Raw genomic sequence first — 22,878 nt, 5'->3', positions numbered from 1 at the left:
AGGGAAGGGTCCACTCCTTTATTATACTCCTTGCTTCGGTAACATCACTGCTTCTGATACTTTTAAGCCTTTGAGATGTGGTAGTTAAATGATTATCCTAGCAAAATGTTACAGTTCTGGTAGGACAGTGCATCGAAAATCATACCGTGGCTTCTACAGCAGCCCTTCCAAGAACTTTATATCCTATCTCAGTATTTGGTAATATTCTCATGTGCTTGCTATATTCCCTTGTTCACATGCTTGCAGAGCAACACTGTTATAATTTTAATTATATATACAATTAACGTTCCATTAAATACCCAAATCCTGAAGGAGTTTTTGTTAGTAGAAACGTGACGTTACCGCTAAACAAGTAATAAAAGAGTCAACCCCCTCATAGAAAATTTGCAGCAATAAGTACATAACTACACACAAACATCCCAGACTTACACAAACTAGGCTTTCTACAACCATAAGGTAAAGTGTCATAGTTAACAATCAAGTCCATTTTGGCAAAATGAAACACAGTTTTAAAAACTTCTAGCCACTACTTACAGCTAATTACAAAGTCATATCAATTTTTAAAACTTCTTCGTATCAACAAATTAATAAAATGCATTTTTACACCATCCAACAAGTACTGCTATTGTATTCCTATTTGTAATAAGTTACTTTGTAAGACGTACAGGTGACAAAAAGGGTCCTGCTATGGCTAGTGGATGGGAGGATGCCAAAATTATAACAAAATCCAACAAAACAATGCGTTTCTCTAGATCTGTGGTAGCTTGCAGCAGAGGCAACATTTTTCTTGCTGGATAAAGAAATTTAACTATTTGCCACCACACACCATAGCCAGAACCATGATGTAAGTATAAGTATGATGATTAAGAGCTCTCTCTCTCACGCGCATTCTCTTGCTCATATTAAGGAGTATTATAAATAATAGTCATTTAACTTGTTCATGTTAGTTGAAGAATATTTTAGATCTAAATACTAACTTTTTTTTTTTTTTTTGGTGTCAAAAACTGCAGTTTCCTAAGTGAACTCTGAAAGAATAAATTTGCATTCTCTTCTACTGTCCTACTACTTTCATTGTGTCTACATAATCAATTTTCAGTTCATTTTTAGTAACATGAACTAAAGTTTGGTGATTGTTCTGATAACTTTTCTTTAAACAGAAAAAAATAAAAAGGACAAATGAAACATATGATATATACATAGACACACACTTATGAGAGACACAAATTCTTCTGAAAGCAAAATATAAACCACGCGTGTGTGTCAGTATATACTAATATGTTATGAACAAAAAACCTGACTTCAGAGAAGTAAGAGAAAACTCGATTTTCTTTTACATAAGCCGAAGAGAGTCCTAAAAGCTGCTTACCCAGACACCGAGTTTTCAGAACACAAGGGATCGTATTTTGGCTCTTCCAACCTTGCGCTTTTCTTTGTAGAGAGATCTAGCACTCCATCCCCTGCAAAGAATGAGTAGTGATGATAGCAGTTTAAGGGTTATCTCAGAAATTTTGTTACCAATTGTTTGTACCTATGGAACAATTTTTAAGCAGTTAGATTTATCCTATAAAATTTCTGACGCCTTATTTTTTCAGAGTATCAGCTGTCTGTAAATGGTTTTGGATGATTTATAGTAAAATTCTCTAAGATTAAGAAAGAAAAACAAAAACTCACACAGAAATAACAAAATTTAAAAGAAGAATCTGTTTTAAGCAGAAACACATGACTTTTCCTAAAAACCATGTATGCATGGACACTGCGCGGTTTACTTCCAAGGCAATGAGCTTCACGTCATTTTGTATACACATACTGTAAACAAATCTGATAATGAAATTAAAATGGATCTAATTAAATCATAGAGTTACAGAATCATTCAGGCTAGGATGGTCCTCAGGAGATCTCTAGACCAATCTCCTGTTCTGAGATCAGACCAGGCTACCGGATGAAAAAGGAATAGAAGTAGTCTCCCAATAAACGGGAAGAAAGAGCTCAAGCCATGTTTTCAGTATATGGGACCTATGTCATTAAAGGTTCTAACAGTTTGTTTACACATAAACTGCTGCCCCCACACAGATGTAATAATGTGACTACAGAACCAGAAAGACCTGAACTAGGGTGAGAATTAACTCTGTCAAGACTCTGGCAAATGTTATATTCAAAATTTATAGCTGGACATTGAAACTTATCAAGTATTGAAAAAGAAAACTGTATTTTATTTTAAATCAACTGCTTTATTAACCATACTGCTAAGAAATAGAGTTTTGTGAAGGAAGCCAATACAGCTATTTGTTTTGGTCTGCTTAATACAGTTTTTGACTGTTTTTGTCAAACAATCTTATGTTGGAAAAAAGAGTTAGGAGAAAAATTAGCATTGTAGATCAGGGGAAAGAATATTTATAAATATGCTACTTTTCAAGATGACCCTTTTCTCCCAAGCTTGTTCTCTTCAAAGTCTTTCTTAAACCCTAAGGATGGTAAAGGAGGCACTAGTTAATGCTAAATCAAGCTTTCTGAAGCAGTAATATTTCAGAAGGAAAAGCCAATTAAAATCACAGAAATATTCTGCAGGGACTATCCAGCCTACCCAGCTGGAAAATATTCCCAACTCCTGTGCAACAGACAGATCTCATCTGTTGTGCACTGTTAGTGATACAAACTATGTCAGCCTTTGTTTGTGCATCTGCTTTCACAATTTCCACCTTCAGTTACTTGGCAGTCACAGGCACCATGACATAAAATGCTCAGAAGCGATCGCTGGACAAAGTCACTAGAAAAAATACCTCAGAAAACTACCTCAAAGTTCACAACTCATCAGGCTGCAAAGAGCTAATCATTAGGTCACTATCACCTGACTACTAAGAACAAAAGAACACCAAGTATAGATTAAAATCAAAACAAACAGCAAAATGAAAACATGTTCTGAGATACACTGCTGAAAAAACAAATGAACCTGTAACTGAAATAGAATGTTTTGCTAAAGACTTTGGAATATCAAAATAGCCAACCTGGATGGCTCTGTCTAATCAACATACACAGGAATTGAAATTAACAAGATTCTTAGGGAAAAAGTGAAAGGCTCTGGAAAGATTCATGACAAAATCTGAACAGATCATATAATTTTTATCCACTGTTTTTCACAAGTGCCACTGACAACAAAAGCCCTCAGTAAGCTTTAAAGTGACTAAAAAGAGCAGAGTACTGAAAGTATACTGCTAAGGCAAAAAAAAATTAGATACATTTTGGACCTCTAAAAGGTAAGCAGAACTGAAGAATCATTTCGGGTTCAAGACAGCTGAATGTCCAACACAGAAAATGCAACTATTAAATATGTGTATGGCACTTCCCTGAAGACTATGTTCTATCGAAACGTGATCCTCAGCAAGAAGAGTGAAAGAGAAATGTGAGAGATTTGATATACACACAAAAGAGCAGGTAAAGTCATCACTGACTGAGCTCAGCAAGATTATTTTCTCAGCTTAACAAATTTTTTCTTGTGATGTGATGTTCACACATACTATAGTAATTTTATGCACATTATCTCCTGCATGACAAACAGGAATCTGTTTGAAAACCAGTGCCCCTTGAGATCATGCTTCTTCCCTGGTACATTTCTGCAAACACAAAGAATGGAGCAGATGCAACTCATCCTTCAGCTATCGCACTAATATAGGGCCCAAATCATACAGTTTTCTAGTATTAAAGAACAAAAACCATATTGTACAGGTGAACAGTGAACCTTGATAACCTAAATTACTTGCAAGGTAGGAACAGTACCTTTTAAACCAAAACAGCATTTTCTATTATTTCTGTATTTTCTATATTTCTAGCAAATCACTCAAACCACATGATTTAGACAAGAATTCTGGACAGGAAGAAAGTGACATCAGGACCAGAAAAAACTATATAAGGTGATTCAAATAAGATCTACAGAATTACTTCCACTCTTTAGCTAAAAACATGGCAATTACAAAGACAGTCCTCATTAACAAATATTACGAAAAATTAGTTAGCACAGACAAATTGCTACAAGGTATACTAAGCTTCTTCAAAACAAACAGGACCACAATAACTTGCGCCTCCTCCAAACTAGTGAAGTTAGAGAAACAGAAAAAATAGGCCTGTACTGGATACCGTTGAGTTCCTACCATCCATATTTCAGTACTCATTCTAGCAAATATCTGATATTCTGGCTTTCAGGAAATCTCTCACTGGTTATCTATCTGAAGCCAGATGATCTACTCCACTCGGTCCTGTAACTCCAGACATATCAGAAACTCCAGTCCTAGCACAGGAGAACATCAGCCTGGCCACCACCTGCACCACATGCCTCTCTTACTGTCCCAGCAGCTGCCAAACCTCAGAGATCTCTCTTCCTGACTACTGTCTTCATAATCTGGCCTTGGATCTGTTTGCTGGGAAACTGTATAAGGCCATTTTTTGAACCCACTGACACTGCCCATCTCTAAAACGTTTTGTCACACCAGTACCACGTTTACAATTAACTGCAAATGAAGCCCTTTATCTGTTTTTTTTTTTCCTAATAAGCTTCAGAAAACTGTTTCTAAGAACTCAAACAACTTTCATTAATTTTTAACTACAACTTTGACTAGTCAATTTTTGCCGACCTGATATGTAATTTTATAAAGCAAAACACTGGCGCATGGAAAGTATATGACTATATGTGTTGTGTATATGGCAAAGTGGTGTTGGCAGTGTGGCTGAGCTTCAGGGGTAACCACCGTGAGGAGAGATCAGGGGCTGCCCCATTGCAGTCAGTCATAGCTGATTTCAGTCAGCTCCAACGAATCCACTGCAGGGCACAGCTGAGTCCAACCTAGCTGGTGGCTCCCCTTGGCAAAACAAATTTAAGAAAGGACAAAAAACATGAGACAAAAAGAAAGAGGGAACAAAAAGGATGAGAAACAGTAAAGGGAAAAAAAATGAGGGAAAAACCTCAACTGCAGAGGAAAATAAAAGGAAGGAGGACCTGCAGAGAGACATGTACTGATTATGAATCCCATCCCCCATTTTTTTTGAGTGGGTAACATCAAAAGGGGTAGGTCTGCACAGGAATCAGGAGTGAAAGTTAGCAGGGGAAAAGGTGGAGATAAGGTATTCATTTTAATGTATTTGTTTTGTTTTCCGGTACCTGAATTAGCAATTAAATTACTGCCTATTATTATAAATATTTAATTTCCCCTAAGACAAGTCTTAGATTTGTCCAAGATGGTAAAACAATCCTTACTCCAACTCTTCTTTCCTGTTCTTATTCTTCTCTATGCTGCTGAGGAAGAAGCAAATGAGTGGCTGATCGGAAATTCAGCTGCTTCCACTACTGGCAGCCAATGAAGAAATGGAATCCTGAACCCTGTCCCTTTTGAATGACCTTTTCATATAGAACTATTACACTCTGTTTCTTGAATACATTTTGCAGTTTACACAATTTATTTTTTGAACTGTAGTATGCATACCTTCAAAAAGCATAGTATTTTTCCCAATATATACTATGAGAACAGTGTATTAAAATAATAAAGATAACACCATCATCTTTTTCAGTGTTTGGAATTGTTTCAACAAGACTGAATGTAGCAATCAAGAAGCCGTTCATTGTGTGACCCCAGCTGCCATGCTGAGTTGAATGTGGGCTTTCAAGAGATTTGAAATGAGATACTTTTCAAAAATTAAGAATTATTTCCAAATTCCGGATTCTTTTCAAAAATCTTGTTTTGCTATAAATTTTGGTGATTTCATGCACACTGTGGTAAATTGGATAATAAAAAAGCTGTTTTCAATAATTCAAACTGAATTTTTAACTCTAGTTATCCTTATTTTTCCTATCCTTTCCTTCAAGAACAGCAAGAATGATACAGTTATGGGATACCTTTAAAAATTTCAGTCAAGCTAAATGTCACTCATTGCCAGCTACCTCCTCCTAGAATAACTAGTAAATAAAAGACAATCTATATTATTTACTAGCAATTTTAACCTATAATGGATGAATGAGACATGAGGAAGTTAGTGCAAGTTGTACTTCTATTTTTTGTTGCTATGCTTACGTACTATCATTAAACAATCTGACTTCTTAGATTATGTATATTTGAGGGTGGTGAGGTACTGGAACAGGCTGCAGAGAAGCTGTGGATGTCCCATTCCTGGAGGCGTTCAAGGCCAGGCTGGATGGGCAATCTGATACAGTGCTTCATCTAGCAGTCAGCAACCCTGCCCATCGCAGGGGGGTTGGAACTGATGATCTTTGCGGTCCCTTTTAACCCAAACCTTTCTACATACTTGTATAGCTTATATTTTTGCCTCTTGTAAGTCACTCTACTTAGCAGTTGGAAGGTGATCAACTCTCCTTTATCTACCACTGGAAAGAAATTTCTGCGTAATATGGCTGCTGCTGGGATATACTCCCTAAAAAGCTCAGCATTGTGACTGCACAAGGAAATATTAAGTTGCTGCAGTATATTTCAAGACTGTTCCTCATCCCACATTTTATTTTTATCATTAGCTTCATTCAGAAGGCAAGGAATAATGCAAAAACACATAAATACCCTGTTTTCATTAGGTACAATACAGGCAAAAGCAACTTTCTTTTGTGATACAGGGTATTCTTTTTGAGTCTTGGGCATCCTTAGAATTACACTGATTAGAGCAAAGAGTTAGACATAGGCACATTTGTAGACAGTTACCTTCCTGTCTGTCAGTTAGAAGCAAGTCTGCCTGGTTAGTTACCATCCAAGCTGCAATGCAATTAAGGCATCCTCTTGAATTATCACACTTCCACATATGGAAGAAAGCAGAGAATAATTCTGGGACTCCACTACAAAACATAGGAGCCAGCTGACTGGATGTCAGTGCCAGCAGTGTGATGGGTTGACAGCTGCTCCATAGGCTGCAGGGAAATACCTGCAACAGCATCTGGACCTGCACCTCACCCTCCTTCTCTGACCCTGCTATTTGTAGGGCTGTTTCTCACCCCTCTGCCTGTCCAGTCTCCCAGATGTATTTTCAGAGAGATGCCACAAACTTTGCTGTTGCACTCCCCTTTGGGGCTCTAGAGGGTCTGCTGCTGAAGTAGCTGGGCCTGGGATGGGGCAACACCTGGCATCGTCTCACAGAGGCCATCCCTGAAGTCCTCCCATTACTATAAGTGCCACATAAACCTAATACACAGAGGTTTTGGCAACAAGCAGTGCCGGAAGTGACAAACATGAATATTACGGGAGTTCTTCAGAGACAGCGTGCAGATAGCCAAGGAAAGTAAGAAACTTAGAAGTCAAGGTAGATTCTGCCCCTGAAGACACCTGGATGACCTTTTCTCAGTACTGAACACTTGGACCTGTTCAGTGCAAGCAAGTGCTTCTTGTGATCTGGACAATAAAGCCTAAAAGTGCCCCTCAAATCCAATAATCATTTCCACAATAAAAGAAAAAGCCCTTCTGTTTTTATTACAAAGATCTGTAATTTTAAAGAATGTCTAATTAAAAAAACCAACCTAAAGTCTGTATGTTTTAGGCTAGTCCCTGCTTCACAAGATAGACAGAACTCAGACTGAAAAGATTTCAACTTTTGAGGATTTCTTATATATATTTTTTTATATAATGGTACTAATATTTTTTTATTAATAACTAATATAATATTTTTAAATGGTACTATATTAAGGAGTCTACTGACTGAAGAGTTTTATGTTATTTGCTAACTTTTTTAAATAAACCAGTTAAAAGATGAAAGCTTTAATCAATTTCATAACACTACCCAAAGAGCAGTATTATATGAGAGCTGCTCTGGAAATAATGCCTCCTATTTTATTATGCTAGCCCACCATGTCAGAGGTAGATAGTAGTGGTGTGGCTGTAGAGGCTGAACGTTCCTACCAACAGTACATTAAATTTTGTTGCTGTGCAAAAGATGGCAGCAGTGAGGCAGACAAAATAGTATCTGACACAGAAGTGTGTATGAAGCAAAGGCGTGTCATTGAATTCATTTGTGTGGAAAAAAATGGCACCCATTGACATCCATCAATGCTTGTTGGATGCTGATGAAGACCGAACAGTGGATGTGAGCAAAGTGAAGTGGTGGGGGGTGCATTTCAGCAGTGGTGACAATGGGTCGCCTCCCCTGGTGCAAATTTTGATGAACATGCCATGTTCTTGTTCGTCACTGGTGAAAATGCATAGCTAGCAGTGGTGACCAGGTTGATAAATAGTGTTCTAGTAGCTGAGAATGTGTTCTATCAAATAACATTACTGTGCTCTTTGCATCTGTTGTAGTTTCCATGCAATTAAATAGGAGGCATTACTTTCAGGGCATCCAACATATTAGTTCTTAAAGCCAAATCACTGTACAGTACAACTGAAAAGCTGGTCCACGTTTGTAATACAAGTGCCAGCAGGATTTGGGCACTATCTCACAATGCTCTACTGTAAGCATGTAACAGTTCAGTATCTTCAAACTATCTTCAGTAAAGGGACAATAATACATGAGAAGCAGGTAGAATAATTTATAGAAACTTACAATACCTAATTGAAATAACTTTTCATCAGCCACTAGACCTAAAACATAATGCAAACAGACAAGCAGGTTGCCTTTTTCCATCTTGATCTTTTTTTGTCTGTGTTGCTGTCACTACAGTGGAAAACTAAGACAGACCCAGAATAATACGCTTATAGAAAAATGGAAGTGCAATACAACTTTCATGGTAGATTAGATGGCTCAAAACATTTTTCCTTCTAGTTTTGTTTTCATATTTCCTCTTATTTCAGTAGCTCTGAACTTCATAGCAAAATTAACATCTATAAAGTTCTCTAAACAATTGTCTGCCAAGCAACTATTTATTTCAGCCCCAGATGTTTTGCTTGAAGATATATAATTCTAAACACTCTGAAGATACATTTTCTCAGGATTCATCCGCACAAGGTAAATTCATGTGTAAATCCAGACATGAGCTAGCCTCTGCTGACCACACAGAATAAATGCAGGAATTCTGCAATTTCTTAAAGGTTCGACAGTCATAGAGAAAGGATGCTTAAATTTCAGCTAGACTAGGCATGTTCAGCAAGGTAGGTCCATGTCAGAACCTTTTATTTTTTTAAATGATATATCATCTAATTGAAGACTGTATACACACATAAAACCTTAATTCTGCAATTCTATCTTCGTTTAACTTGTAGTATGTTACATGACACATGGGTTCACTTTCCTCTGTGGTTTGCAGTGTAACTGGATTAACAAGGACCCTTGTATTTGTCAGAGACTGACTTTGCCAGTATTCTCAGTTGCACGTGACAGTCACAATCCCTCCTGAAAATTGCTGCTACTCCAAATCAAGTTCAAAGTCCAAAGCATTCCTCTGTTTTTATTATCTGTTTTGGATGACAATATTCCTCAAGGCAAGAGAAGATACTGTTTCCTATTTGTAAATGATAATGAGAAACCTTATTTTTCTTGCTTTACGCTCAGCAAAGTTGTACTCATCTGTAAGTATTAGGTCTTAAATACAGAAAATTTCTCTTTCCATCATTCTGTCCTGTCTGTACTTAATCAGTGTCCAAGGTTTAAATGGTCAGAACAAACTCTGTTCTCTGAAATTCTAGCATTTTCTCTCTTTTCTCAGAAGATTCTTCAACAAAATCTTAAGCTCCTGTTACCTGTGACAGCCACAAGTGAGATGACTAAGTGTTCTAAAGCTGAGAAAATCCCATGCCACGCTTAAAGGCACACACTCCAAAACTAGGATATTTACTACCAAATACATAGTATGAAAAAATGTTTTTAAAATTTTTATTTAATCAATTAAAATAATTTCTTTTTTCACATCACTATTCTGGAAGGTGAAAACATTATTTGGCACAGATAAGTACTTTCTTAAAAAAGTTTTTATTTTTGAAGTAGAAAGATATAATAAGGTGGCAAATAACATGAAAATACCGATAAACAAATAAGAGATATTTACCTTGCTGAGTATTCTGTTCTTGAGTTCGATTCACAGTGAGGTCTAGAGGGCTATCCTGCTCTTCCTGAAGGGAGTTTTCCGTTTGGTTCATTTGGATACTTTTACATATCAGACTCGGTTCAAATGATGAACCATTTCTGTTCTCTTGAATTTTGCTACTTTTTGAAATGTACTCAATTGCAAACTGGCGGATCATTTTTTTCATTAATTCCTGAGCAACTAGGGGAATGTTAGGATCACAGTTCTGAGGAAGATCTAGGAGAGAAAAGAACAACAACACAAGCAATAGATGTATTAAGAAAAATGCAAATACTTTCCTTGAACAGAATATTTCACATAAGCACAATGAATATGTGCAATCAGTTCACATGCACAATTAAGATGCCTAGCAAGTTCTTCTTACAAATATTCCTTACTAGTCACTTGGAAGAGCATGTCTGGCAGGCATCAGTAATACAGTATGATTATACTGTATGAAGAAGTTACTTTCAAAGAACAAGTAAAAATATATATATTTTAAAAATGCAATTCTGCAAATTAGTTTTTATATCGCACAAAACTTTTCAGAAGCTGATCATAAAGAGTTGCTTCACGTGTATATTAGATTACATCCTCATTGTAGATTTAAGGTTGCAATGTCAAAACTGATATGATGCAACTTGAAAGGTCTCATATAAATTGTAATATTACAAACAATTGAATTTTAAAATAACCTTCCTCTGTCATTTTCCAAGTGCTAACAGTTCAATCATTTGGGAGAAAAAACATTTTTTCCAGTTCTAAAGCTTATATAAACTGTGTGCAAAAGTACTCATATAACAGTCCCACAGAAAAAAAAAAAAAAAAAAGTGTTTCAGGTTAATGCTAAACACCAGGAAAGCGTTGCAAAGCATTACAAATACGTGTATTTGGTTTGCCTGACACAGACGACTGTTCCAAGATGACTCCTGCCAATGCCTTTTGGTCTGCTTTTACAAGGTAGGGTGGAGCTCCGCCATTTTCAAAGATTGAGTATATGCTAGACAATTTGTTTTCAAGAGACCATACGCAAGGTATGAATTACATTGCTTTTGGTTGAAGGCCTATCTTCTGACACTCCTTCAACTGAAACTACTAAAATTTATAAAACTTAATAGGAGTTTCTGGAAATTCTAAGTGCTGGAGAATATGTACAAGAAATCTTTCCCAATCATATAACACCCTGACACAGGTGTTCTTTATTTATTGTTTTTTCCTGATTCCTGCATAATGAATGTTCAAGTGGCATTTGTTTTTTATGAGAATTAATTATTATCTGGGAACAAGAGTATCTGCCCAAAGCTGTAATTCCACTGTCAAGTGGAGAAAATTACTGATCAACAACTTCGCTTAAAACAAACACACAAACAAAAACCAAAAAGTATGAAATGAAAGCCTGTAAAGACTTAAAATTATAAGTTCAGAGTGTTAAAGCTTCACTACGCTTTACTTCACTACCATCTTCAACTAATCATACAGTATTTGAAAATACAATTTAATTTATTTTGGGAGAAGTACTAGACCTCTCAGCTTAAATCTCACAAGCAAACATTTTTTAATTATTATCAGCAGATGGCACCAGATATACTTTGTAGGAACAAAAAGTTTCATTTTAAGACATTTTCATCAGGAGTCGCAATTATAGCTACTTTTAAGTTTTAAATCTATATGTCTGTATCTACTGATAGGACAAGGGGAGCTTTAAACTAAAACATGTGAAATTTGGGTTAGATTTTAGGATGAAATTCTTTACTCAGAGGATCATGAGGCACTGGAACAGGCTGTCCAGGGAAGCTGTGGATGCCCCATCCTTAAAGACATTCTAGGCCAGGCTGGATGGGGCCCTGTGCATCCAGATCTAATGGGTGGCAACCTCGCCCATAGCAGTGGGGCTGGAGACAGATGATCTCTAAGGTCCCTTCCAAGCTAAGCCATTCTATGATTCTACATCTGCTTAAGCTTCCACTTTTCAGACAGAAGACTTATACCATGAGGCAGCTACATTTATTCCACTGACTGCTTGTGCACATACAAATACCCAGCCCAGCAGAAGAGTTTCTAAGAAGCTGGAGTAAAAGGTAGCTCCGATGTCCTACTAGTTCCTCTCAGAACTTTGCAGACCCTCCTAATATAAAATACAGATTTCTCACTTAGTCTTCTCGTATGTTATAGCATAGTAATTTCTGTTTTTGATTTTGTCAGAATACAAGTGAAGGCAGTAATAATGATGATATGCAGTTATGACTAATTGATTTTGATTCAATGATTTTGATTCAAAACTCACATTTAGGATTAAAGCTTCCTCAGTTAATATGCCTTAAATAACTTGTAGCTATTGATAAGCATTGCTTATCAATGTTTTCTGTACACACTGCAGCTCTCCCTCTTTCACAAAAATGAATGACCCCACATTAACAGCCAAACTGTCCCAGCAACATCCCGGTTCCACATGTAGACCTGCCCAGCTCACTGTAAAATGACCAGCAGGTTAAAAACGATACAGCCAAGTATTTTTTACCACATCTCATGATTAGTTTAGTCAGCTTGACTGATCAACAAACAGAAGGAAAAAAAAAAGATGCATTTTCATGCAACTTAAAGCTAGCAACCAATGACTTGGACAGGTGTGCTGGATAAAAAACCATCCAGATGGGCAGGCCCAGGGAGCAGTGGTGATGAAGTTATTCCAGTTGGTAGCCAGTCACTACTGGTGTTCCCCAGGGGACAATACTAGGACCATCCCTATGCAATATCTTTACTGATGATTTAGATGAGGGGATTGCACCCTCAGTTTTCAGATGACATCAAGCTGAGGGGAAGTGTTGATCTGTCTGAGGGTAGGAAGGTCCTACAGAGGGATCTGAATAGGCTGGATCGATGTGATGAGGCCCATAGTATGAGCTTTACTAAGACCAGAAGTGGGGTCCTGCACTTTGGTCACAACAACCCCAAGTAATGCTACAGATTTGTGGCAGAGTGGCTGGCAAGCTGCACAAAAGAAAAGGATCTGGGGGTATTAGTCCAGAGCCAGCTGAACATGAGCCAGCACTGTGCCCAGGTGGCCAAAAAGGCCAACAGCACCTTGGCTTGTGTAAGAAATAACGTAATCAGCAGGACTAAGGATGCGATCGCCCCTCTGTACTCATCTCTGGCGAGGTTGCACCTCAAGTACTGCCTTCAGTTTTGAGCTACTCGCTACAAGAAAGACAGTAATACCCTGGAGCGCATCCAGAGAAGGGCAACAAAGCTGGTGAGAGGTCTGGTGCACAGGTATTATGAGGAACAGCTGAGGGAACTGAGATTGTTTAGCCTGAAGAAGAGGAGGCTTAAGCCAGACTTTACTGCTGTTTACAACTACCTGAAAGGAGGCTGTAGTGAAGTGAGGGTTGGTCTCTTCTCCCAGGTTACTAGAGATAGGATAAGAGGTAACAGCCTTAAGTTGGGCTGGGCTGCTTGAGATTGGATATTACGAAAAAGTTCATTGAAAAATGATGCCCAGGGAAGTGGTACAGTCACTATGCCTGGAGGTCTTTAGGAAAAGGGTATATGTGGCACTTAGGGACATCGGTTTAGTGGGTGGGGTGCTGATGGGTTGGCATTTGGACTAGATGATTTTAGAGGTCTTCTCCAATCTTAAACATAACTAGTCATAGAATCATTAAGTGAAAAGTTTATCCTGCTTACAACACCCAATGGGCAAAGAATGATAATATACTTAGGAAGAAAGCATCTGGTTTTCAGATATATCGCTTAGTGGTATTGTGCATGAGGGGTAGCTGATGGCCCTTGGTTCAGACCAGAGAAGAGGAAATTGAGAGGCTTCATGTTAGCATACAACTTCCTTGTGAGGGGAGTGGAGGGACAGGCCTTGACCTCTTCTCTCTGGTGACAGCAACAGGATCCAGCATGGAGCTGTGCCATGGGAACGTCAAGTTGGGTATTAGGAAAAGGTTATTCACCAAGAGGACTGTTGGGAACTGGAACAGGGTCTGCAGGGCAGTGGACACAGTACCAAGCCTACCAGTATTCTAGAAGTGTTTGGACAATGAAATACAGTTTGGTTTAGGTGTGGTCCAGTGTGGACCTGGTAGTTGAATTCCATGATCTCTGTGGGCCCCTTCCAACTTGGGATATTCTATGATTCTATGAATCAGTATGCAAAACATAAAGCAAGTAATGCTGGAAAACACTGTACATCAAGAGACCAAGAAAAGTCCTGAGAAAGTAGAAATTTAAAGGAATACCTGCCTAGGGAGATGTCATATAAACTGGTCCCTTGATTAGATTATAATAAAAGTTCCAGAAACTTGGAGGTGATAATATTTTATTTCAAATGGAAAATAACCAGTTTTAAGCAAAGACAAGGAACAAAGATGGACTCAAAATGCTGTTGCACCCCATTCAAATTTCTTTAAACTCTTAAGCAAATCGTAGGCAGTACAGGTGTGCCCTGTACAGAAAAAGATTATACCCATCCCAGGTTCAAAGGCATAGTAATCTTCTCCTGGTACAGGAAAGTAAAGGGGATAAAATTAACTACTTCCCCTGGCCCCCTTTTCCTCCCCCAGTCTGTGCATAAAGAGTCACTTACTTGCTCTACTTCTTTGATAAAGCAAAGGAGGGCTGTAATACTCACCTATTTTGGCATTCAAGTACACCTACTAGGCCCCCAATAAAACCATGTAAAGCACATGATGAGTAAACCTGCAGTCACGTTCCTTACACAGAAGCTTCAGGAAGAAAAATGAGTCTTTTGACTTCTCTCAATAGTGACTAGCATACTGGAAAGTAATCTACATGAACCAGCTTTTAGTTGCTCATATACTTGCCAACTGCCAACTGCAGACAAGGAACTAAAGAACTTCTAAACATTGTTTCAGCATTATGTTTCAAACACAAACTTGAATATTGAAAGTTGCAACTCTGAGAAGTAAGAGGACCCTAAATACTATTTTGTAATGTGTAAGACACATTCTTTCACTTAAAAGAGTTTTCCTGTTGTAAAGTGAAAGCAATTACGGAATAGAAAAAGTTTAAGTGCTTAAAAATTCCAGAGAACAGCATCAGAGTTGGCATGGAAAGAAATAATTTGCTCATAGAGAAGAAAGATAATGAACATAGATCCAGGAGAAAAACAGATAATGCAACAAGACTAAAAACAATGGCAAGTTGGAAGAGAAGTACTGCTTGATTTGCTTATATAAAGGAAAGACTGGGGAAAAATAAACAACAAAGAGAAACAGTGCTCAGTACATTAATAAAAGTACTTTAGAATAAAAGTCAAACGTAAATTATTCAATTTTTCTAGATTCAAGTTATCTCTTAATAGAAAAGACATGCTTTCATTACCTTTCTTTCGAAAGAGTGCATTTAGATAGTTTTCTGCTTGGCATTCAATCTTATCAGTGTTGGACTGGCCCTGAGATGAAAGTTCCTCTGTAGGTGTTGACTGTGAAGAACCAATAACTGACGCACGATCCTGGAAGGCATATGAAAATTATCAAGTCTTTCAGAAGTTGGTCTACTGATAGTACAACATGTAATTAAGTTACTGAGCTATAAAATAACAAACCACTAAAAACAATTTCACTTACTTCCCCTTACGGCTAAACTATCTTGAATCAAAATGCATTATTAACTTATTTGCAAAATTCAGCTGATTCCTATTCTTATATCGAAAATTAGGTGGGGACTCATGCTTAATATGTTCATACTTACACTGACTGTTTCTTTGTGTAAATTACAAAAGGAACATTTCTCATCCATAGACCAGTCAGTTAGCTCTTCTGGCTCACAGTCTTAAAAGAAGGAAAAAAAGCTAGATGTTTTAAACATGTAAACATGGATTCAGAGAACAAAATACACATCCAACAATTCTGTTAACTAAGTTTCATTGTAACCTAGTACACATTTATTGGTAAATAGTACTGGTAAATAGTACTTAGTTCTTTGGATATTTTTGAAGTCTAGCCAAGCTTATATGGTCTGTTATTCAAATCACATTTCTTAAAATGAAAGGTACATATGGTTGCTCTGAAAGTAATGCCTCCTATTTATTTGCATGGAAACTACAACAGATACAAAGAGCACGATAACAGTATTTGGTAGAGCACATTCTCAGCTACTAGTTTTTAAAGTAGTCACTGCCGTTAGTTATGCATTTTCACCAGTGACAAACAAGAACCTTCATGGCATGCTCATAAAAATCTGCACCAGGGGAGGTGACCCACTGTCACCACTGCTGAAATGCACCACCCACCAACGTTGGATCCATCAACGTTCAGCAAGCACTGATGGATGTCAATGTGTGCCATTTTTTTCCCACAGATGAATTCAATGACACACCTTTGCTTCATACACACTTCTGCATCAGATATTATGCCTCACTGCTGCCATCTGTTGCACAGCAACAAACTTTAATGGAATACTGGAAGGAACACTCAACTTCTACACAGCCATACCACCACCATGCACCTATGACATGGTGGGCCAACATAATAAAATAAGAGGCGTTACTTGCAGAGCATCCTTCATAAATTCATACATTTATCCTAGGTATCTGAGTACTGTAAATTAAGCTCTGAATCTCAGTCTTATTATCTTTAATGAAAGCCTGTAAACCTTTATCAAACTAAGCTAGAAATTAAGATAGATCCCTCACCATTTGAGCAACATGTACTGTATAGAAAGATATTTTATCCTGTGTCTCCACTACAAATAAATCAAAACTCTGCACTGATTTGAAATGTCTTGGTTATTCTGATACAAACATAAATAATGTATCATAAGTCATCAGAAGACCTACCCTGCTCTTGAGCAAATACAGGACTTAAACAGATCTGAATGGAAATGCATCCTCTGCTTTCTTTAATCATGTTATTAAGCTCCATTTCAAGTTAGCTTTCCACCACATACTCTTTTCTTCACAAATCACCAATCATTAATGATTTTCCAAAATTGACTGTTCTAAAAGTCTTCCAATTTCTTGTCTAAATTTACTCATAGCAATTTCTTCCAGTCTGCTCTCGTGGCAGACTTGTTCTTACATCCAAACTGCTAACACTCATGGGTATTTAGCATCTTGACATACTTACAGATAATACCATCATCCCCCCCTTACACTTCATTTTGTTAGGCTAATCGAGTCCACTTGGTCTTCCCTCATGGGACTCAGCCCCATTTTCTCTGCATTGTTGCTAGTTAGTCTCCTGTTTCCTGAACACAGGTGACCAAGTTCTCAAGATAATGCTTTTCCTTTATACTTACAACAGCCTTTCCTACAGCATCCTGGTGTGCATAAATCTTGATCATAGCTACATCATTTTGAAATGTGAATATTAATTTAACTAGAACAAGGTCTTCCACCTTGCCAGTCATTTCCACTGTATGTGTTTACGGCTTAAAAATATACTCGTTTTCCTTAACTACTTTTTTTTTTTTTTAAATGTATCACTGAACTACAACCACAGTTCACTTTGGGAGGTTCTTGAGATATCTGTTTTCCAAGTGAAAAGTTGTGGTGGATTGACCTGGGCTGGCTGCCAGAACCCCTAACCCATCACTCTCATTTCCCCTCCTCAGCAGGGCAGAAGGGAAAAACGAGACAGAAAAATTCCTGGATCAAGATTAAAAAACTCACAAGTCAAGATTAATGCAGTGAGATCACTTACCAAGTATTGTCACAGGCACAAGACTCAACTTGGAAAAAGTAAATTCAATTTATTGCCATTCAAAACAGATTTTCATAATGAAAAAAAGGCAAAACCAAACACCCTTCCCCACCATCTTTACAGTCAGTCCTTCATTCCTGACTCTTATCTCCTCCCCAACTCCAAACAGTGCAACAAAGATAGGGATCTTGAAGTCCCCATCTGACCATAAGAATTCTCTGCTCCTTCTTCCTCCTCCCATTTTCCCTGTTTTCAGCATGCAATCCCTCCCACAGGCTACAAGCCTTCATCAACTCTTCCAGTGTGGATTGTTCTTAATGGTTGCAGTTCAAGAAGCGCTCCAGTGTGGGGCCTTAGCACTGGGCACAGTCCTTCAGAATAAGACTGCTCCAGCTTCCCCACGGGCCATAGTCTTCCAGAAAAACTGTTCCTGGGTGGGCTCTCCAAGGGCTGTAGTCTCTTTCAGGACACATCCATCTGCTGTGGCATAAGGTCTTCCTTGGACTGAAGCACAGATATCATCTCTGGCGTGGTTCTCCAAGTGCTCCAGGTTATTTCTCCAGGTGGTACCCTCCACAGGCTACTGCAGAGGAATCTCTGCCCCAATACCTGGAGCATCTCCTCTCTCCTCTGACATTGGTGTCTCAAGAACACTTCTCATGTTCCTTCTCCCCACCCACATTCCTCTCTCATGAATGCTGTGCAGTTTTGTTGGTGGTGGCTTTATTTTTGTTTTCTTCTGTTAACTCTCCCAAATACCATATCACAGAGGTACCAGCAGAAATAAAATTAACCCAAAAGAAAATGAGGCTCCTATGTTGAATGTGAACATAATTAGCTTAAAAATAAAAATTCTGAGTTACTAGTGTAAACTTGATTCTCAAATACTGATGTAAAACAGAATTCTGCATTAATAATCTGCTGGTTTGCATCCCTGGAAGTACACAGCAGTTTTGACAGGTTGGAGAACTGATAATTAAAAAAAAAAAGACAGAATTTTCCTGACTGCACCGTAAGAACAACGTTAATCTCAACACTTCTGACTGGTAGAGCTATTCATTCAGCACGTCGGCCTATAAAAAACTAATGCACGCTACACTTTCATTAACAAATTCATGTTTTCATAGTTCTCCCTGAAACCACAATAGGATTACTTATGAACACTGAGATTGAGCGTAACTCCAGGACAGGCTTTATATTTATCAGAGAAAATCTTCTGACTGGAAATTTCCAAGTTCCACTGTTAAAAGCCTAATGGGAGAGCAATCGCTGTGTATCAGCAAACAAGCAAGATCTGAGAAACATCAGCTCTGCATGACACTAAATTTAGGCAAAAAAAAGACTAGCTCATGTATAAGATAATGTATCAGGAATCCAGTGAGATAAAGAAAAATGCTAATAGAATAAAAACCTCAAAAATATATAGGTAATGGATCAATTCTGAGCTTCTTTAATATAAATATTTTGAAATTGAGTAAAAAGATGAGAACAATTGTTGTAACTTTTAAAAAGAGTGGTTAAAAACCACAGTACTGATGAAAAGAGAATGGCTAAGGCTCTGTCAGGGACTGTCCCAAACACTCAAGCCATATTTTAGAAAAAAATAACATGAGAAATAAAGGGAAGAAAGAGGCTCTTTGCAGGAACAAAATTATTTCAAACTATCCTCCTAGACATCTTCCTTCAGAGCTTCATCTTATTGCAGGGTTTTTCAGCAATAGCACAGGAATGTCAAATAAGCTTGTGTGCATTCATGCTGTCTCTTCTGGCTCAGTAAAACAAACAAAAAAAAGAACCAACTACTCACATTTGCCTTTACATGTAGTCTGTTGTGAATGATACATCAGTTACAGACCTAGGCTCAGGGAAACTGACTTCAAGTTCAATGCCTTTTGAAAGATACCCTCAAAAACACCTTATTCCTCACCTCAGACCAGTGCTTTCCCAAGAGGAAAAACAGGCAAACAGGCAACTGCCGGGGTGTTTGCTGATACATCAAACGCCAGGCATATGACTGTCTCAAGTCATCATGAGAGAAAACATACTGATGTCAGTACTAGTTTTTAACTGCAGACAAACAACCATACTCCTAGAAAGATCAGAGGTACAGATAGCCTCTTGGCTACATACAATTTTTGGGGAGAGAATGATGATGATCATTATGCTGCTTGGTGTCAGCCAATAAAGATTTGGCAACAACCTAGAAAACTAGCCAGCCCGCCTAGAAAGCTCCAGAGCATTTTAATACTAAGCATGGTTCAGATTACTACTTCAAACCAATGCTATTTAGTACAAAGCTGTTAAATCTATTTCCATTTTTAAATAAAATAGTGACCTTTGACAAAACTACCACCTATTTTCAATTAAATCATTTAAATCTTTGTTTCCCTCAATTCTTTTTTTCCCCTCAGTCATGTTGAATTCAGCAAATTAACAGATGTGCAGTACTAAAACGGCTCTCAGATTTACCTCAAATATAAAATTGTCTACTAAATCTAGAAAGGGTATATAAAAACATTTTCAATGATTTTTTGCATTACAATGTCACAATTATTGCAGCTGTCACAATTGCAAACAAACCCCTTTTTTAAAAAAAATATTACTTCTCTTAGTAAGTACCTTAAATAATTGAGGTGTTCATTGTGTTACTACTTTTTATCATGAAGCCTTGACTACAAATAAAGATTCATGCTTCTAATGTAAATTTTCATTGCTTTACCTTCACTATGAATAACTATTCAAGAATTTAAGGGGAAAAAAATACAGTACACCCTCAAAATTATTTGTCTTTTTTTTTTGAAAGCTACTTTTTCACCCTACACAACAGTGCGTTCTCCCTCTGCCTGTAACAGAATCCCCTTCTTCCAAATCTCATGCAAAATCTCAGCACAGAAACCCAAAATAAGAAACACACACATAACAGAAGAAAAGTTAACATTTTAGCTCAATATCCATATGCAGAATGTAAAGAGCAACAAATTACACCTGAACCTAGTTAGCAGAACATGGGTATAAGCAAACAATTAGGAAGACCTAATGCTAAGATACGAAATGGACAGCTTTGCAACTAGAAGACAGACTACTAAAGCAGTCAAGAGGGGAAAAAAAAGTGACAAATAATGAAGGCGGTGATAATCAGTCATGCAAATACAAGTCCTACATAAATAATGTGAAAGAATTTTATGATAATGAAGAAAATCTTTCCCTCTTCAGGTAGCTACCTGTTACCAGAAGTGGCTACTTAATTAGCCTGGATGATTAGTAAAATAGTTTCTAAGGTTTACAAGGTATTTTCTTTGAAAAGTAAGAAAAATAGACGAGTAAAACTGAAATCTACATCTGAAGTTGTCACTGATTTATTTACTTATTTTACCCTCAAGAAGCTTTGAGTACAATAATTCAATCTGTAGATCAAATACTGTTCTCAAGATGCATCTAAGGAGGAGTTATATAAACTAATACACTTGCATTACATTTGATGCACATTACTATTTGTTACAAAAATACATAAAAATAGCAATGTAAGAGAAAACCTACATGCCTCTTAGCTACAATATTTCAGCAGATTCTCACATATTTTCAGATTAGAAAGACATTTGATTTCTTCAGCTCCATTCAAAGAAACATACGCTCCTGGTAGTGAAGCACAATGCTGCGTATACGTAGTACTGGTACAGTGCTCATGACAAACAAAATGGACAACTTATAGGACGTAGTGACTTAGGAATGTTGCTGAAAGCCTAAAAACATGCATTCTGTTCTTTATACCAACCATACTTTTAAACTAAGGCCAATTTTGTTTATCTCGGTTTCTTTATCTGTAAAATGGAAAAACTGCACTTGAATAATAAAAGGGGAAGATCCATTGTCAGTCTTACACAAGAATGCTGCATTAATCCTTACAACACAGTTCTGATGACAATTCAGAAACAGACCTGCATCCTATAAGGTCAATGTCTACCATAATTATAGGCCACAGCAATCTCTTTCAGACTGTTATAGTATCTATATGTGTAAAAAATGAATAAAAAGGAATAAGGTAAGGAGGGCACCCTATCATCATCCATCTCTTCTGCAGTTGCTTCAGGACTGAAAACAGCTTTACAGGTGTGTCAGACATAAAGAAAAAGGCTTTAACTGTCCAAAAAACCCAGAAATATTACTGACAAATGAGGAGGACTGGGGGAATAACTTTCAGCAGATTACATTTTAGATAAACATGAACTTTATCTGCAGGACAAAAAAAAACTAGTGAGCCAAAAATCCTCTGTAAACAATGGACACCACAGATCACCTTAAATAGAAGGTCACAAGAAATCTTCAACAGCATGAGATAAATAAGCTATAGCATTTCCCTTATGAAGTGAAGCAACAGACATGAAGCAACTCAAAAGCAGTAATGTAACACTTCACAATTGACGGTTGGGCGCTTTTAGCTGTAACATATTCTGGTCAGTCATTTGATGCTTTGTCTTCTTTCGTGAAACCCCCAAAATACCCTGAGTTTTCTTTCAATCTGTAAACCCTTTAATGCAAGAAAATAATGCTTTAGTAATTGAATATGAAGCCTAACACATAACAACCCATTAGAATTAGAACCAGATAAAAGATACCGTACACTAAGATAAACATTGCCCTCTTCACTTTCCATAGTAATGTGCTTGCATTTAACACAGTAGATGGAAGTACTAACCCAGAAAATAAGCTTTAGCCCAATTCTATACATTTAAGTGTTTTTCAGAGTCTGACTAGTCGCATGCCTAACTTTATAAATGACAGAAAATTATTCCTAAATAGCAGTGAAACAGTATTTCAAGTTCTCTCCCTTCCTTGAAAATAGTGTTATGCATATGATACAGGCCAAGGAACTCACACAATACAAAGATGACAAAAGCACAGCCATGTTAAAGCAATTGCTCCAAACCTGCTCTAAGCAAACATACACAGTCATGCGCTACCAGCATATAAATTAAAAACTTCATAAATTACACTATCAAACAATAAAGCTGTAAGGAAATTAAACATTTTGAAAGCTTGGTAACAAAGAAAGCTTTTAAAAAAAACACAGAAATTATTTTGACAATATGTTTATTTCAAAATTTCAAGGCACTTTTGTACTAGATTCTCACCCCTGGCTTTTGTTAAAAACTGGTAAATACTTAGCTAAACACCTACATGTTATTAACGCTTATTCCAATAACACTAAATTCACATGGAATAAGGATAGGTCTTGCACAA

General features: G+C 37.3%; 1 protein-coding gene across 4 annotated transcripts in view; it reads right to left on the bottom strand.

Annotated features, from left to right (window-relative positions):
• LCORL (ligand dependent nuclear receptor corepressor like) overlaps nucleotides 1–22,878 on the bottom strand; it is a 72,554-nt gene that overhangs the window by 26,714 nt on the left and 22,962 nt on the right. For 3 of the 4 annotated variants that reach the window (NM_001397492.1, NM_001389437.2, NM_001031160.3), the window contains exons 3-6: nucleotides 15,689–15,768; nucleotides 15,320–15,449; nucleotides 9,953–10,207; nucleotides 1,367–1,457 (exon numbers count right to left, since the gene is read on the bottom strand). In NM_001397492.1, the coding sequence (NP_001384421.1) occupies nucleotides 1,367–1,457; nucleotides 9,953–10,207; nucleotides 15,320–15,449; nucleotides 15,689–15,768 (556 nt within the window). The remainder of the gene's footprint in view (nucleotides 1–1,366; nucleotides 1,458–9,952; nucleotides 10,208–15,319; nucleotides 15,450–15,688; nucleotides 15,769–22,878) is intronic. The other variant, NM_001389438.2, reaches the window with a different exon arrangement.

Source organism: Gallus gallus, chromosome 4 (assembly GCF_016699485.2).
Source record: "Gallus gallus isolate bGalGal1 chromosome 4, bGalGal1.mat.broiler.GRCg7b, whole genome shotgun sequence".
Taxonomy (NCBI): Eukaryota; Metazoa; Chordata; class Aves; order Galliformes; family Phasianidae; genus Gallus; species Gallus gallus.
The sequence above is the reverse complement of the archived record's forward strand: the minus strand, read 5'-3'. Positions and strand labels throughout refer to the sequence as shown.